General features: G+C 34.9%; 1 protein-coding gene across 1 annotated transcript; it reads left to right on the top strand.

Moving 5' to 3' along the window:
- Nucleotides 1-1,917: 1,917 nt before the first annotated feature.
- On the top strand, nt 1,918-8,396 carry LOC126668618 (uncharacterized). Its single transcript, XM_050361806.1, has 8 exons — nt 1,918-2,142; nt 2,280-2,435; nt 3,598-3,679; nt 4,403-4,519; nt 5,025-6,703; nt 6,803-7,738; nt 7,812-7,916; nt 8,045-8,396. The coding sequence occupies exons 1-8, from the start codon at nt 1,918-1,920 to the stop codon at nt 8,108-8,110; spliced, it is 3,366 nt and encodes a 1,121-aa protein (XP_050217763.1). The 3' UTR covers nt 8,111-8,396.
- The last annotated feature ends 10,028 nt before the right edge of the window (nt 8,397-18,424 follow it).

Genomic DNA, 18,424 nt, shown 5'->3' on the forward strand with positions numbered 1-18,424 from the left:
AACTCTTGCATATTTATTGAATATCCGCAGGCTGATGAGTGGGTAAAATCATCCATGGAATTGATCTCCGCAAATAAAGAAATATGTGAAATTACAAATTTTCCTTTTTGTTGTGCTGACAATTCTGTTGCAGGAAATTCTCACAATGATCAAGGATCTCTAACTTGTGAAATTAATCCAGCTGATCAAAATATACTTTTGGAGACAACAATCATTCCACAATCGTCTCCAACAAACTACTCTGTCGACCAACCTGCTAGAGAATCTGAAAATGATTTTAACAATAACAATGCCATTCTTGAAGATCAGCACGTTACTTCATCAGCTGAGCCAAATTCACAAGTCTTGGGTGAACATGTCAGCTCTAATTCAGGAACCAACAATCTAAAGAATGAAGATATCACTTGTTCTGAAGGATTTGGCATTTCTCTACCACCTCGAACTCGAAGGCCACCTTCCTATTTGCACGATTATGCCACTCTTGCCACAAAAGCATCATCAGCTTCTCTGCCTCATGAACCAAAAACTATCAAGACTGCGCTACAAGATCCACGTTGGGTAGAAGCTATGCATGATAAATTACAAGCACTAAGAGATAACAATACTTGGCAACTTGTTCCACGACCACCTGATATTAATATTGTCGGATCGAAATGGGTTTACAAAGTTAAAACAAAGAAAGATGGCAGCATCGATCGTTTCAAAGCAAGGTTAGTTGCTAAAGGGTTTACTCAAGTTTCTGGACTTGATTATGACGAAACTTTCAGCCCCGTTGTAAAGCCAACTACAATTCGTTTGGTTATTGCTATCTCTCTTTCGTTTAATTGGAACATGAAGCAACTCGATGTTAAGAACGCTTTTCTTCATGGAAATCACAAAGAAACTGTGTACATGGAACAACCTTCTGGGTTCGTTGATAAAACTAAGTCAGATCATGTTTGCCTTCTTAAAAAATCTCTTTACGGGCTAAAACAAGCACCTCGCGCGTGGTTTGATCGGCTTTCTCAATATCTCCTTCAGTTGGGTTTTTACTGCAGTAAGTCTGATCCTTCATTATTTGTGCTTCGAACAAGTGATATTACAGTTGTTCTACTTATTTACGTAGACGATATTCTCTTAACTGGAAATAATGAAATCTTTCTTCAAGAGCTTATTCAAAAACTCAGTCATGAGTTTGCCGTTAAAGATCTTGGATCTCTTCACTATTTTCTTGGTGTGGAGATAAAACAGTTCCCAGGTGGTGTTTTTCTTGGTCAACAGAAGTATATTACTGATTTGCTTCATAGAACAAAGATGCTGGAAAGTGCACCCTTTGCCACGCCAATGACCACAAAAGAAAAACCAACTTCTAGTGACTCTGAGCTTGTGGATGCCACTCTTTACCGTAGCATTGTAGGGGCCTTGCAGTACCTCACAATCACTCGCCCAGATATTGTTCATGCCGTCAATCGGGTTTGTCAATTTTTTGTGAATCCTACTTTAATTCATCTTAAAGCGGTAAAGCGTATCCTACGGTATTTAAAAGGTACCCAACATTTTGGCCTTCGATATATTTCTCAAAGCCCAGATTCACTATATGCGTTTAGCGACTCGGATTGGGCAGGCTGTCAAATAACTCGAAGAAGCACTACAGGATTTTGTGTTTTCTTATGAGCTAATTGTATCTCTTGGTGTTCGAAGAAACATCCAACAGTTTCTCGCTCAAGTTCAGAAGCCGAGTATCGGTCTATGGCATCGACAGCTGCCGAACTTACTTGGCTCAGTTTTATTCTCCGAGACGTCGGCGTATCGCTTCCTCAATCTCCTCAACTATTTTGTGACAACATCAGTGCATTACATATGTCCGTTAATCCTATGTTTCATGGTCGCTCCTAACACATCGAACTAGACTACCATTTTGTTCGTGAGAAAGTGGCCATGGGACAGCTTGTTACTCGATATGTCTCAACATCAGTCCAACTAGCTGATATCTTCACCAAACCTCTCATTAAGCAGGTCTTTCAGTTTTTTCGTGACAAACTGGGTGTCTGTTCTTCCACCCACGCCAGTTTGAGGGGGCATGTTAAGGAAACAACAACGGCTCATTATGACTCAACAAATCAAGAAGATAGTTATCCCACTAATCATGCTACAATCATTACAGTTAAGGAATGATTGCAAGATTCTCTACAATCATTATTTAATATAGAATATAAGTATTTGATATTTCCCTTGTAAATTCCTTTAACCATGGATGTATCTTGTGTATGTATACTTTGAGAACGCAATGAAATGAGCAGAGCCTTCATTCATCATTTTTGCTTATTTTAGAAAACTTCACAAAAGGTAGCAACACAAATAGGCCATGGGCTTCTAGCCTTGGGTACACTCCGATGCTTAAGTTAGTATGGTTTGAGTATAAGGTATATTATCTGATGAACGTAGATGCTAAAGTGGTGAGACCGTTACCTTTTATTGGCTTTCCGCGTTGCCTTGTATTTCTTAGCAATATGGGACTTTGAGTTTTCTAGTGTTCCATCAGGTCTCCACCAGTTTGCAAAAGTTTCATACAATTTAAAATGATTACCAAAAAACAGTTTCAAACAGTCTCTATAAAAATTAGATTAGTTTCAACAACTTCTAAACAATATTTTTCAATAGTTTATAAAAACAGTTTCTAAATCAATTGTTAAATAAAACTTTGACAATCCTTTTGAAAATACAGTTTATAAAAGAGTTTTAAATGGTTTCTAATATACAGTTTATAAAAGGGTTTCAAATAATTTGCAAAAGGATTTCAAATAGTTTCAAAAAGATTCCAAAAACACAATTTGCAGCATTTATCTAAAAACAGTTTCAAACAGTTGATTATGGTTTCAAACATATGAACATAATCATCAGTACATTGATAATTAACAGATAAAAAATAGAAAGAGGAAGAAGAAAAAGATTCATAATAAGAGGATATGGTGGTGGTGATGGCGAGAAATTTCATGATTCTTTAAGACGAATACGATCGATTTTTTTTATCGGAAATTCCTTATTTATTTCGTATTTTTGATTGTTTGTTGTAGATCGAAAATATTAAATTAATTATAGAAATATTGGATAATTTTTTTTTAAAAATTCTATTGAAATGAAATAAAAGAACAAAAATAAAATAATAGGGGCAAGAACAGAAAGAGGAAGAGGGGGAATAAAGAGAATAAGAAGAAAAAGGAAAGAAAAAAGGAAGAAAGAGAATAAGGTATATAGAGTTTTAAATAAGGATATTAAAAATATTAATAAGTTAAATTTGATTGAGAATGTAATTGAAAATAATAGTACAAGAAAATAGAAAAAATTCAAAAATGAAATACGCATCACTGATAAGTTAAAAAATATAAGTATTTTTTGCAAATTACTTAAATTAATTTCATGCCTTAACAAAATCCAAATATCAAGTAACTGAGAAGTTGTACCAAAATTAAATAGTAATTGATCGAGGGCCTCACCTACATCAATATCTTGAGTAAATATTGGATGTTGAGGTCGGCTCAACTGTAATCATCAAGGGCCTCATTGCATCATTAAATGTATGAAGATGACAGATTATATTTTTTTTTTTTTTGAGTTCAGATGACAGATTATATGATTGCATATTTCAACCTTAAACTTGGCCAATCTGACTCGGTCTATAGAGCCTCACTTGCAACCTTACGTTATCCTAAAAATATATTCGACCTTTTCCTAATATATATTTTGATTTTATTTGATAATTTTATTCTGAGGTGTTTAAATAAATACTAGAAAAATAAAAAATATTTATAAAACTACTATAGAAACTTTTCCTTTTTTTAAAAATACAATATTTTAAAATTAATTACAAAAATGCAATTATTTAAAAACTATATATACGAAAATACGATTTTGTATATTCATTACACATGTTGTATAAAATCCGAATTGCATACGTATATAATTCTGTAATTTTGTATAGAATTCATATGTAATACGAATATAAAATTGCTTAAAAAATAGGCTTAATACATGTGCGTGTCCCTGCACTTTTCATTTTTTGCACATAAGGTCCCTACACTCCAGCATATCTATTATAAAGCCCTACACTTCTGAAATCAGTCGCCCGTGGTCCCTCAGTTAACAGAAGATGGCGAGTGTCTTTCACGGACTGTTATCTGCGAATCTTAAGCAAACCCATTCGTCCACCTCATCATACAGTTGCCACATCACTTAGGCACATCAGCTATCTCATTTAACCCAAAGTGAAAAACGCTTCAAGTGAAAAACAAAATTAATTGTTTAGATTTTGCCCTAATTCATCTTAGATAGAAACTGATTTTCCCTAAATCTAACCCTCACCCTGAAGAAAAACAAAATTGAAGATTCATTTGCTGGTGAAGGTTGCAAGGAAATTGATAAACAGTTAGCAATAGAAGAACCCTAATCGACGTGAAGATGAAAAAAAAGAGTGCAAGGAAAAAAGTTACTGCGATTTCTGGAAAAGAAAAGGACAAAGGAAACGTTATTGAGGTCGCACCAGGTTAGTTTTCGCAATTGAAAGCGTTTGGGTTGATGGGTTTTTGTATTTTGATTATTTGCTGGTTGTTAGGTTAAATGTGAATGGGTTAAATTTTTCTGATTCTTAGGTTAATTTGTAACCTGCGAAATGCTTGTTATGCAAATGGTCCCCACTGCTGTGTGTTAGGTTAATTGTTTAGATTTTCTTTGATTCTTATTGGTGGTCCCCATTGTTGTCTGCTAGGTTAATTTTTTAGATTTTTATTGCTATTATTGCTGGTCCCAATTGACATCACCTAGGTTAATATTTTTATATTTTCTTTGCTCTTATTGCTGGTCCCCATTTCTGTTGCTAAAGTATGCATTAGTGGTTGTATGAGACCAATTTTTCTCTGCCTTTTTTGTCTGCTTTTTGTAAGTTAAAGTATGTGTTTGTTTTCATTTTTGTCTGCCATTTTAGTCTGTTATGGTTACATTTTTGCTCCTGTGTTTGAGCTTGTATTTATATTATTTGTTTGTCTATCTAGGTAATGACAGGTTGGAGGCAAAGATTGTCCAAATGATTTTATTTTATGGGGGTAGAATACAGATGAATGAGGGTACTTTAGCTTATGTGGGAGGGATTCAGGAGATAGGTGATCCCATGTTTAGCTTAGACAAACTTTCATATTTTAACATACTGTCATATCTGCATTACTTTGAGATAGAAAAGGGGGATTTATATTTGAAATCTGATAGGATAGAGTTTACAAAATTTGAGAATGACAGATGTGTCCTTCCCTTTTGGAAACTGCTTCTAGACAACAAAGAGAACAAATTTTTTGTCTATGTTGATTATTCAAAAATATTAGATTCTCAGGGCATACAATCTAGCAGAGAGGGGGGTTGTGAAGCTAGTGGCAGTGTGCAAACTGCACAGGTAATAGATCTTGGGGAAGACTTGACTTTTGATGATATTTGCATAGATATAGAAGATCATAGTGATGATGATGAGGTAGAATTACAGGAGGCTTGGAAAAATGTCTTAGAATCTAGGCAGGATTTAGCAGGTTTGGCAAATGCTAGGGCAGGGGATGACATTGATGTACTAGGTGCTGGAGATAACATTGATGAGGTGGCTGGGGATAACATTGATGAGGTGGCTGGGGATCAGATTGATGAGGATTCTGGGGTTATGGATGAGGGTGAGGGTGAAAGGGAGGTACCTGAACCTAGGATAGAGGTGGCTGGGGATGAAGAGGGAGATAGTGACTCGGCAGACTTAACTTATGAGAATGAGAGTGTGTATTACAGTAGTTCTGATGTAGGTAGCCAGTTTAGTGAGAATGAAGATGAGTATGGTGATGACTCACAGAGGGAGGTGAGTATACGGGTGCAGTTTGATACCACTACTGAAATTCCTCAGTTTGCAGTAGGCATGTTTTTCAGTAACTTAGCTGAGGTTAGAGATGCAATAGCCAGGTATGCAGTGATGAAAGGGATGTGCATTAGTTATGTGAAGAATGATCAACAAAGAGTGAGGGCTAAATGCATTGTTGGCTGTCCATGGTTGATACAAGTAAGCCCTCATAATGCAGACCACAACTGGACCATTAAGACCTACAAACCTGACCATAGATGTACTAGAAGCAATAGAGTGTCATTTTGTGACAGTAATTTCTTAGCTAAGAGGTACAAGACCATGGTGACCAACCAACACTATATCAAACTTAGTGACTTTAGGTCCATTGTCAGGAGTGAACTAAAGCAGAGTGTTAGTTTGAATGTGTGTAGGCATGCAAAGACCAAAATTATAGCTGAATTGATGGGTTTTTATAGGGAGGAATATGCCATGCTAAATGACTATGCTGAGATTATCTGCCATACCAACCCAGGCACACATTGTTTTGTCAAATCCACTTCTGAAAACCCTGAGGGAAAACAAGAATTCCATAGGTTTTATGTGTGCTTTGCTGCCTGCAAAAAGGGGTGGCTTCAGGGTTGTAGGAAAGTAATAGGCATAGATGGGTGTTTTTTAAAGGGGATTTGTAAAGGGCAGTTACTGATAGCTGTGGGTAGAGATGGAAACAACCAAATGTTTCCAATAGCTTGGGGAGTGGTGTTGGTTGAGAACAAAGACAACTGGAGTTGGTTTATGAGGATGATTCAATATGATCTAGAACTTGAAGATGGAGAAGGATTTGCAGTCATATCAGATATGCAAAAGGTATGATATTGTTTTGCTACCTTCTGTTTTGTATGTGCTTTGTGATTGTGGCAAGTGTTTGGACTGAAATGTTGTATTCTTCTGTTTCTGTATGTGCAGGGTCTTGAAAGTGCTTTGAAAGACATACTACCCAAGGCAGAACACAGAAGATGTGCCAGGCATGTATATGCTAACTGGGCCAAAAAATGGAGGGGTGATGAGAGAAAGAAGGCATTTTGGAGTTGTGCAAAAGCAACTATAGGATCAGATTTGAAAGTCAGACTTAAACACCTAGGGACTTTAGGGAAGGATATAGCAAAGGATGCTTTAAGTTATGACATTGAGACATGGTGCAAGGTGTACTTTGACACATCAATTAAATGTGATGTGGTTGATAACAACCTAGCAGAGACATTTAATGGTTGGATTTTGGAGCCTAGGTGTAAGTCTATTATTAGTATGCTGGAGGATATAAGGATCAAGGTGATGAACAGGTTGTGGAACAAGAGAGATTCCATAAGGGGCTGGATTTCAGATATTTCACCAAGAGCCCTACAAGTTATTGAAAAGAATAAGCTACTGTCCTTTGAGTGGGAGGTGGAATGTAATGGGGATGATGGATTTGAGGTGGCATGGCTTCAAGATAGAAGGAACAAGCATACAGTGGACCTTGTCAAGAGGACCTGCACTTGCAGGGAATGGGACTTGACTGGGATCCCTTGCAAGCATAGTGTCACTGCTATATATGCCAAGCGTGGCAATCCAGAGGCCTATGTACATGCTTATTACAGCAGAGACACATATATGAAAGCTTATGCTTATACCATCCAGCCAGTTCCTGGAAAGCAGCACTGGCTTCAGAGTGAGAAGGGAACAATAGAGCCACCACCCTTCAAAAAACTACCTGGAAGACCCAAAAAGAATAGGCGAAAAGAACCATTTGAAGTAAAGAAGAAAGCCAAGCTTTCACTTCATGGGAGAGTTATGACATGTGGAATATGCAAGGGAACTGGACATAATTACAGGAGCTGCCCTCAAAAAGGAACAAACACTCAGGTAATTCTCAAACACTCAGCTTATATAAGATTGATTGTTAAACTATTTGATAACTTTTTGTTTATGGTTTCAGTATAAGCCAAGGCAGAATAAGAAGAAGCAACCACAGGCAAGCCAACCAGAGGCAACACCTTCACAGCAAAACACAAGCAGAAAAAGAAAAAGGAATCAACCTTCTGTAAGTTTAATATTTTCATTACACTTGATGGTTTGGTTGAGGTGTAAGTTTCTGTTTGTATTTGGTTGAGATAGGCATAATTGGGTTAGATGCAATATTTAATATGTCATTTATTTGTTTGGTTGCAGGTAGATGCCTCCACCACTGTTGCTGCACGTGCAAAGCTAAGGTCGAGGATAAGGCAAACTCAATGAATGGGAAGCATCTTTTGTTTCTAGTAGGGAAATTTTTGGTACTGGGCAGTGTTTATTTTTTTGGACAGTTTTTGTATAGGGCAGTGTTTTTGGTATAGGGCAGTGTTTTTGGTATAGGGCAGTGTTTTAAATGCCCTTGTTGATAACTTTTGTGAAATGTGTTGATAACATTTCCATATGGCCCTTAGTAAAGCATTGATTTGCTTTTGAAAACACTTTTTGTATAGAAAGGATCTAAACAATGTAATTACTTTACCCTTTCAGTAAAAGCTATATTTTTGTGCAATACATGTGTATTATTAAAGTTCAATAGAAAGCAACCTTCTGTTGTGCAATGCAGGTGTTTTTCAAGCTAAACAAGTTCATATTTACAGGTCATTTTCAATGCAGAATACTTGCAAAACTATAGGTCATTTTCATGCATTTCTATTGCAAAATCAAAGGGCCCTTTTTCATGCAAAAGTCAAGCAAACATACTAACAATATACCAATTCAAATTAACACTAGAATAAGATTACCATTGCAATGACATCAATATTCTTACAAATGTTAGCAAAAAGAGAACATCAACAGTCTTACAAATCCTAGCAAAATAAGAGCAGTTTCACAAAATACAATACATTAGCTACCAAAATGAAACTAGAACTGCCCCAGCTTAAAGATCAAGGCCTAGCAATATAATGCATAAAGAACTGCCCCAGCAGTAACTACCCCACATCCATACAATCCATAGGTCAGCTTTGTTTTGATTTTCTTAGCTTGTGCATGGTGCAACTGCACTTCCTCAATCCTCTCCTTCAATGTCTCCACCTCCATCATTTCCAGCCCCATTTCTTCCTTCAGAATTTGGTTCTCATGTTTGTACATGTCAACAATCTCCTTTAGGGCATCAACTTCTCCCTTCAGTGAACTATTCTCCAACACCTTAGCTGCCAAATGAGCTCTGACTTCACCAGCTTGTAGAAGAACTGCATTACGTTCGTTTTGCAAATGAGTCACCTCCATCTTCAAGTTAGTGACCACCGTATGTGCGTAGCCATCTAAACCTTTGTCAATCCACTGAAAGAACTTACAATCTGGATTCTGCAATCAAGTATCATAGATGCATATGACACAACCAAATCAGTAATGTACAAAAATCAGCAATGTACAAACCCTAATTTGCAATAAAAACCCTAATTTATGACAACCCTAATTTTACACTGAGCTCAAAACCCTAAACTAATAACAACCAAATCAGTAATGTACAAAAATCAGCAATGTACAAACCCTAATTTGCAATAAAAACCCTAATTTATGACAACCCTAATTTTACACTGAGCTCAAAACCCTAAACTAATAACAACCCTAAAGTAACAACAACCCTAAATAATAACAACCCCAATTTAACACTGAGATCAAAATAAACCAAAAATAAAAGCTTACATTTGGTTTTGGGCAGCAATAGAACCTCCGCCTGGATTTTTCTCAGTGGTTGAGGTCTGAACTCGCGCCGGAGTTCCACAATCACACAGAACAACCCCATCGCCACTACTACCTTCCATAATTAGCTCGTGTATTGGTGTTGGAAGCTCACTACGGGACCGGACAGGGAATGGACACTCAGAGGGGTCAGGTTTGGAGAGGAGAAGAGGAGACTCAAAAAAATACGCTTCTGCCATGTCATCTGCCACATAAGGGCTGTATTTGACATGTAAATAGGTGGACGGAAGTTTGTAACGGCGTTAGCACTCGCTTGGTGTCAGGGACCACGGGCGACTGATTTCAGAAGTGTAGGGCTTTATAATAGATATGCTGGAGTGTAGGGACCTTATGTGCAAAAAATGAAAAGTGCAGGGACACGCACATGTATTAAGCCTAAAAAATATTAAAGCTGCAATAGCTATCATCTTCTCTGCATCTTTTTTGCAGTAAAAAATATTAAAAACAAACAGCAAATTATAAATAATTAGTAATCAAGAATTAGAATTTGGAACGTGAAATTATAAATCATAATACAATGAATTTTAGATCTATACATACAAATGGCTTGAGGAGCAGTGGCGTGGAGATGAGCAGCGACGACAAGTGACTTAAGGAGTGCTGGCAAAAAAAAGAGCTTGATGAGCGGCGCAGGCAAGCGGGCTTGATGAGGGGCGGCGGAGATAGAAGAATGGTGGTGATGTGGTTTGATCGACATTTTTAATTCCAAGTAGTGCTATATTGCTGCTTACCATGGTATTTTTGATGACATTTCGCATATACAACGAACCTTCTTATGCACCACATTCCAACATGTCTCTCGACGATACAACAAGGCTGCACACAACCGGGCTCAAATCGTCCAAAATACCTACAGTGCTTAAGAAGACAATTTAACGTGGCATTTCAATGTATTTACTTCGTTTTGTAGTTGCTATGGTATATATATTTTGTGTTACATTTCATCTTAAAATCAATTGGTGTTAAGTGTAGGCGCCCAACTAATATTTAAACACATATCCATTCACACACAACCAATGTGAGATACTTCCACTTCAACATTATCAATAAAATTAGGTCAAACCCATTTATAGGCCACTGTACTTTACATTTTTTTTTCTGTAGGTCCTTATACTTTTTTTTTGTGTTATTTGATCCCTCTATGTACCTATTTTTATTTTTCAGGTCCTTTTTGAGTTTTTTTCAGTCATTTTGCGTGACTGGAGGAAAAAAAGATTATAAATAAAGGGACTGGAGAAAAAACAATTATAAATATAGGGACTGAAAAAAAACTCAAAAAGGATATGAAAATCAAAAATAGGTAAGTAGAAGGATCAGATAATACAAAAATGAAGTATACGGACATACGGAAAAAAAGATGTAAAGTACAGGGGCTTCAAAATGGGTTAAGCCATAAAATTATCTATCTCGGTTAAACAAAAAGTATCATTGTAAAGACAAAACCTACATAGTATTTTTATAATTATTTTATACTTTTATAGTAATTATTTTATAATGAGTAAATGCTTTTTTCAATAAGTCACATTCTAGATGATAATTTTTATTTATATAATATTTTTTATCTTTCAAATATATGATACATTTAATATAATATAAAAATCAAGTTACTAAATCTTCTTAACATGCAGTTAGAATTTTTTTTTTTAAATAAAACAGAAAGTATATAATAGAAAATATTTATCGAATCCTTCTCCACCGAATACTTATACTTTTTTTCCCTTAAAATGAAGAGGATTGAATCTATGATTTTGGATAATTTATTTTATTTATTAAAAATTGAATCTAATTGATTATTTTCACTTTTCAACCAAATTTCATCGTTTAGACTTTCAAAATATCAATTTTGATGTTTTTGAAAAACATTTAACTTGATATCTATACTATATATAAAAGCACGGATAAGGGGGGGACAGACAAATTTACTGAATAATCATTTTCAGTTTACTTCTAAATAAAGGTTTTATAGTCATTAACTAATTAGTTATTTAATTAATTACTATTGTAATTAAAGCCCTAATTAGAATGGGTAGCTAAATTATCTCCAATTTAGTTTTTCGTATGTAAAAAATAACTAAATTGTCTCCAGATTAGTAGGAATACCTATCTTTTAGTTTGATTGAACTACAAAATTAAAATATTGTATTTGATCAATATATTATTATTTAAATTTCTATCTTATTATTTTTAAAGATAGAAATTAATAAAATTAATAAAATTAAGTTAATTATTTAATTATGGTTATTATAAAATTAAAGAAGAATAAATTCAGTATGGAAAAAAATTTATAACCGAATATATTATATTTACTTTCACAAAAATTCTTAACTAATTAATATTAATTATAAATAAAAAATTGATATAATTATACTAAATTTACTAATATGTTCATTGACGAATTACGTTACGAGCCACGTGAATAGCATGTAATGCGAAACTAGTTTGATAAAATACTTTTATACATATATAACTATAGTCTATTTGTCAAATACAACACTTTTTAAAAATCGTGTTGGTTTACTCCATCATTCATTCGACGTGTGTTAAATATATTCATGGTTTCTTCGGAGCATGATTTGAATCTTTATAAATAATATAAATTATGCCAAAACGGTGATATTTTTATACTCTAAATGAATTGTTGGTATATTTGACACACGTCTAATAAACAATTGATCCACGATTTTAACATTATGGTATATTTGAAAAATAAACCATATTTATTTTTCTTATAATTTTGTAAATCAGTTTATTCATTGGCGGTGGTCCATTTCTTTAGTCAGTTTAGCATTAAATTTATATTTAGATACAAGTCTTATATATATCAGTTATTTTTCTTCATGAATTTTATCACAGTCTACTGGATTTATGCTGAGCTTATACAACTGTTCTATGCATGCTCTTATGCATGTTGCTGACCTGACATCATAATAGAATTCAAGTTACTGAATTCTGTTATTCTGCAGTTTATTTCTTCTGAAAGCTATTGAATCAGTGGTGAAGATCAGCTCATTTTGTGTTTCTTTCATCCAAGATCAAAGGTTCAGAATAGCCATGTCATCAATTCTGTAGTTGCTCGTGGATTGAGAGATAGAGTCATGTACATTGTGTGTGTGCAATTTGTTGATGTGGACTATAGCAGTTACTTTCTTGTTTTAGCTAGTTTTAGTTCGAATGCATCACTATAAATATAAAGTGTGCATTAGGTTGTAACAGATTGATTTTTATTAATAAAGAGATAGATTTTCTAGTTTCTATTATGGTATCAGAGCTTTGAGATTTTCTCTGCTCTTCTTATGTTGAAATAGTTGTTTTTCTTATCAAATTTTCTCAGTTTCCAAACATCAAAATTTTCTTAGTTACCAAACAGAATTCAAGTTCACAAGAAAGATCAGATTGAAGCTGCTTTAATGGCGAATATGAATCACAGAAATGAAGAATCAATGTCGGGCCCTTTTTTCTTACATCCAGGAGAGAATCCCTCACTGGTGCTAGTTTCTGTATTACTTGAAGGAGGAAATTATCACAAATGGCATAGAGCTATGAGAATGGCTCTGTTATCGAAGAACAAATACAAATTTGTTGATGGATCAATTCTAGCTCCTGACAAGAATGATCAAATGTATGAGGTATGGGAAAGATGTAACACTATGGTGATGTCATGGATTTTTAGATCAGTGAGTTATACAATTGCTGATAGTGTCTCTGGTTTAGATTCTGCTTTAGATATATGGAATGACCTGAGAGATAGATTCCCTCAGGGAGACATTTATAGATTTTGGAATTTACAAGAAGAAATTTATTATTTGCATCAGAATGCACTCACAATCACTGAGTATTACACTCAATTGAAAACTTTATGGGATGAGTTAATGAATCTTAGGGCTATGCCTACCTGTTCCTGCAATCCAAGATGCTCCTGTGGAGTTTTGACTGTTATGAAAGATAGAATCTCAAATGATCAAGTGATCAAGTTCTTAAGAGGACTGAATGAAAACTTTGCACAAACCAGAGCTCAGATACAGAGCTCAGATACTGATGACTGAGCCTTTACCTCCAATCAATAAGGTTTTCTCAATGGTGATACAGCATGAGGGCTAATAATCATGGACGGTCCTCGACCTTTGCACTGAGCTTCCCTAAACCCCCTGACCTTTCAAAATCTTCCCTAAACCCCCTGACCTTTATGGCGGCGCCACTCACGGCCCTCCTGACAAATAAAAACCAAAATCGCGGCGCCACCAACGATTAAATCGTTTGCATGCATTTTCCTCGCCACCTGTCGACCCACGTGACCTCTCCTCTGTCAGAATCAGCAGTTCCTCCCTCAGAGTTGCAGGTTGACTTCTTAACTTTTAAAATAAAATAAAAAGTAACCGCTCGGTAACTTTTCTCTCTCTTTCATCTTCGTTCTGACATACACTTCCTTCCCTCTCTTTCTTCTCCAACTCTCCTTTTCACACCACCATTGTTTCTTCGATTGTCTGTTCGTCTTCCGTTCTTTCTGTGTTCTTGCATTGTGAAGAAGAAAATATAACGAAGGAACAAAACAGAAATTTAGAGTGAGAAAGATTTATTTTTACTCTTGTTGTCTGGTTCATGTGGTTTAGGGTTTGATTAATGTGATGTATTTATGCTCTCTCTGTCACAGGTTTTTATAGTGAAGGAATTACAGAAATGAGAAAGAAAGGAAAAGGAAAATCAAAGGAAATTATGAGTTTCTAAGATGATTTTATGGCTATCATGGCAAAACAACTAAGAGTATAAAAACATGACAATTATGTTAATTTGAACCTAACATATGTTTATAATCAGTTTTCATGGCAACCATGGCAAGAATATTGAAATTAGCAGTTATGGAGATTATAACAATTTCATGGCAAAAGTGATCAAACAAGCTAAATAAACAGAATTCAACAGTTATAAATAGAACAAAAAAAGTGATAAAGGGATGTTATGGGTCGTTAGAAGTACCGTTCTAAGTCCCTACCTCGTTTTCTGGTGATCCGGATATGATATCCAGCTTCGGATCGATATGCAACACTTTGTTCTTGAGTGATTAAAACGTTTCTAGCTTGTTTGAAAGACTCGTATTCGTCGTTTTGGCTCGGGAAACATGCAAAACAACTCAAAAGCACGTCAAACGCACAAGGAAAACACTCTAAATATATTGGAATTGAAATATAATGTTTAAAAGTGAATTAAACATCCTAAAATATGAGTTTCTAAGATGATTTTATGGCTATCATGGCAAAACAAGTAAAAATACAAAAACATGGTAATTATGGTAATTTGAACCTAGCATGCATTCTAAGCATCGAAATTGAATGAAATCTGGATATGACGTGTAATGCATTTTAAAATCAGTTTAATATATGTTTCTAATCATTTTTCATGGCAATCATGGCAAGAATATTGAAATTAGCAGCCACGGAAATTATAGCAATTTCATGGAAAAAGTTGTCAAACAAGCTAAACATGCATACTAAATACACAAATTTCAGCAATTATAAATAAGACAACGTAAAGAGTGATAAAGGGATGTCATGGGTCGTTAGAAGTACCGTTCTAAGTCCCTGGTTTGTTTTCTGGTGATCCGGATGTGGACTCCAGCTTCGGATCAATATGCAGCACTATATTCTTAAGTGATTAAAGCGTTTCTAGCTTGTTTGAAAAACTGGTATTCGTGTGTGTGTGTGTACAAGGATTCGGCCAACCAATGAATTTCTAGAGTTTGGTGTACTTTTTCTGGTGCTGAATTTTTCCCCCTAGTGCCACCTCTGGCTCGGCTGATTAGGAGTTCTATTTATAGGGGTTGGATGGACCTAGGGTTTACTAAAGTGTGTATCGGTTTAGATTTTTATTAGCTAGAGTTGTAGATAGGTGAAAAAGTGTGAAGTGATAGGTCTATTAGTATTAGGATTAGACTAAACTTTTATTTATTTTAATTAAATTAATATCAATGCTTGTTGGCTAAGTAAAGTACGTTTAAGTGTCATTTTTGGTGCCCGAAAGTGTTAAAAACGACTTCTAGAACCTTACGGATTTGAGCATAGTTAATTTTAGTCCGTCAAACTTGCAAATTACTCATAAACTTCTATTTCAATTAGTCCAATTTTTTAGAGGTAGACTATAATCTATTTGGATTTTAATAGGCTATTTACGACTAATTATGTTTTAACCCCGCAAGTTCGCAGTTATACACTGATCACGTCTGCTTAGATTCAAACAAATAAATCGATAGCTTGTCACCCGGACGAATTTCTCTAGAAATCGTTATTGTATGTTTCAGTCTCTTATCACTTTTTTACCTGTCTAGGAAATAGGTGTCTACAATTCTCGCATTAATTAGGAATATCTTGAAAAGACAATAAAAATCACAAAAAGACAAGTTGACATGATATTAAATAAGGATAAATATGGTTTTTTTTATGTATTAAATCATTTTATACAAAGAATATAAATTTTTTTATTTTCGTATTTGTCTTAAGTTGCCTATCCAAGGGAGTATAATTCAGCTTAGATTAGTTTAATTACTGTTTGTTATCATTATTATTTTTTGGTCAAAAGTTAGTTCAAACTTCAAAGTTAATTAGATCATAATGAATCCATAAAAAATTCTAAGATCCGCGCAGTTAAAATATTTCAGTGCAAACAAACTACTAGTATTAACTAAAAAGGCTTATTGGCACCAAAAATCAGAAACTTTAGCGTGTTTGGCATATTTAACACAAACTTTCAATTTTGGCAATTTCAAACATAAACTTTCAATTTTTTGCAATTCGAGCTACCGACTTAAATTCCGATCTGAGACTGCCTACGTGGATGTCGGAGCTGCCATGTTGTACCTATTTTCTCCACGTATTAAACTCACCGTTTTAGTGAAAAAAGCTTAAAAGAAAAACGACACCGTACTTTAGCACATTTACCCTAACTTAATTTTACCATCTTCTTTCTCTCAAACTTTACCCTAGCCGTTTTTCTTCTCCTTGTTGATGAAAACTTAAACCAGACTTTTCTTATACTTGTTCTTCTCTTCTATGACTAGGGCAAACCATAAATTGAAAACGCAAACCTGCAATTAGGTCTTCTCTTCTCTTCTGTGATTAGGGCAAACCAGGAGTTCTTCTCTTCCACAATTATGTTGGTTCGCTTTTAGAGTTTTCTACTGCCGTTCTTGGTGTTGGTTTTGCTGGTTGTTAGTTTGAAACAAATGGAGACTTCAAATTTTCCCCAGGTAACAGAGATTTCTAATTTTGCTGTGTATTACAATTTCAATGGCTACTTTGTTAAAATTGATGGTCAATCGATATACTTCAAGGGTGAAGTTAAGTACAATGATGGATTTAATATTGATAGGGTTAAGTTGCTGAATTTTGAAGATGACATTAAGAAGTTAGGATATAGTAAGTTCAAATTATATTATCAAGTTCCTGGTGTGAAACTATCTTCTGTGTTTAGAGAATTACAAAAAGAGAGTGATCTAATGGAAATGTTGCAGTTTATAGGCAAAGAAGGATGGTTAGGATTTTTTCGATTGTATGTTGAAGGGGAAAGGACTGTGCTTGCTGAAGGGGAAGGGGTGCGTGCTGAAGGGGAAGGGTCTGTAGTTACTTACAGGGAAACAAATGTACTGGTTGAGAATGTGAGAGATGCTACAGATTGTGGTGATCTAGAAAGTGGATATAAAAGTGATTATGATGATTCTGATGGTGATGTGGACTCAAATAGCAGCGATGATGAGCTTGGTGAGCTAAAAACTAAAAAGAAGAAAAGAAAGGTTGTATATGATCCTAATTGCGATCCTAAAGAGTTCAACTTGAAGCTTGGTATGAGATTTGAAAGTGCAAATCAGTGCAAAGAAGCTATGAAAAGATGGGCTATAATTAATGGTTGTAATATACAAACGTTGAGAACTAATAGTTTCCAACTTGAATTTTAAAACAGCATTAAATCGTGTGTCATAACCTGAATTTTGAATCTTCCGCCATTTTTATATAGGTTAGACAGGGGTATGGTGTCAGAATATTTGAGGACACCAGAAATATATATTTGAGGGTATGAAATAATAGCAATATACGCACCTGATTTGATTATAATAGCAAATATTACCCTCTTGTATTTAGCTGTTTGGTATTTGTATTGATATTGTGAAATGCGTTTGATTTTCAGGTTCCACAATCAAATTCACGTGCACGTGATTACAATCAAAGCAACGCTTCATCCTCCATCACTGGAACACCGTCATATGCTAGGCCTACAGCATCAAGTATTGCTTCTAATGTCACAGCTAGAGGAGGTAAAAGTGGTAGAGGTGCCAGGGGAGGCAGAAGTGGTCGAGGTGGTCGAGGAGTGGTTGGTTCACAAGAGAGCAACACTAACGTCCATTAATTGCTGCTGGAAAAGAGACAAAAGAAGACTACTTTTTTGCTTTTGATATGCTGTAATTTGTAGCTGTATATGAACAGCTTGGTAATACAGCAACTTGCTTTTGCATGTGATTAACTTATAGTTGTAGAGGAACAACTTGTTAATACAAAAGTAGTTTGTAGATACAGAACTGTTTTAGATGAACAGGCTGTTGTTTTGGCTATTGAATTGCCATAGGCATTCAAATGAACAAGGTGTTGTTTTGGCTATTGAATGTTATTAACTTATAGTTGTAATTAATTAACTAATGCTTGTTTATAGCAGCGTGCCTTTACATTTTTAGATGTTGTATCTGTCTTGTTTTATATGTCATTATATAATGTGTTCATGCAGGAGTTTCCTTTTTCCTGGGAACAACCACTGCAGTATCAACATTAAAACATGATCTGAAAAATAAGGATAATG

Source organism: Mercurialis annua, linkage group LG2 (assembly GCF_937616625.2).
Source record: "Mercurialis annua linkage group LG2, ddMerAnnu1.2, whole genome shotgun sequence".
NCBI classification, from domain to species: Eukaryota; Viridiplantae; Streptophyta; class Magnoliopsida; order Malpighiales; family Euphorbiaceae; genus Mercurialis; species Mercurialis annua.

Excerpts from the sequence above, each read along its gene's own strand:
- LOC126668618 (XM_050361806.1), top strand. The coding sequence starts at position 1,918 with ATGGGACAGCTTGTTACTCGATATGTCTCAACATCAGTCCAACTAGCT. Across the intron at positions 3,680-4,402 it reads AGCCTCACTTGCAACCTTAC|TTAGCAATAGAAGAACCCTA; the intron begins GTTATCCTAAAA and ends ATTGATAAACAG. Across the intron at positions 6,704-6,802 it reads TCATATCAGATATGCAAAAG|GGTCTTGAAAGTGCTTTGAA; the intron begins GTATGATATTGT and ends CTGTATGTGCAG.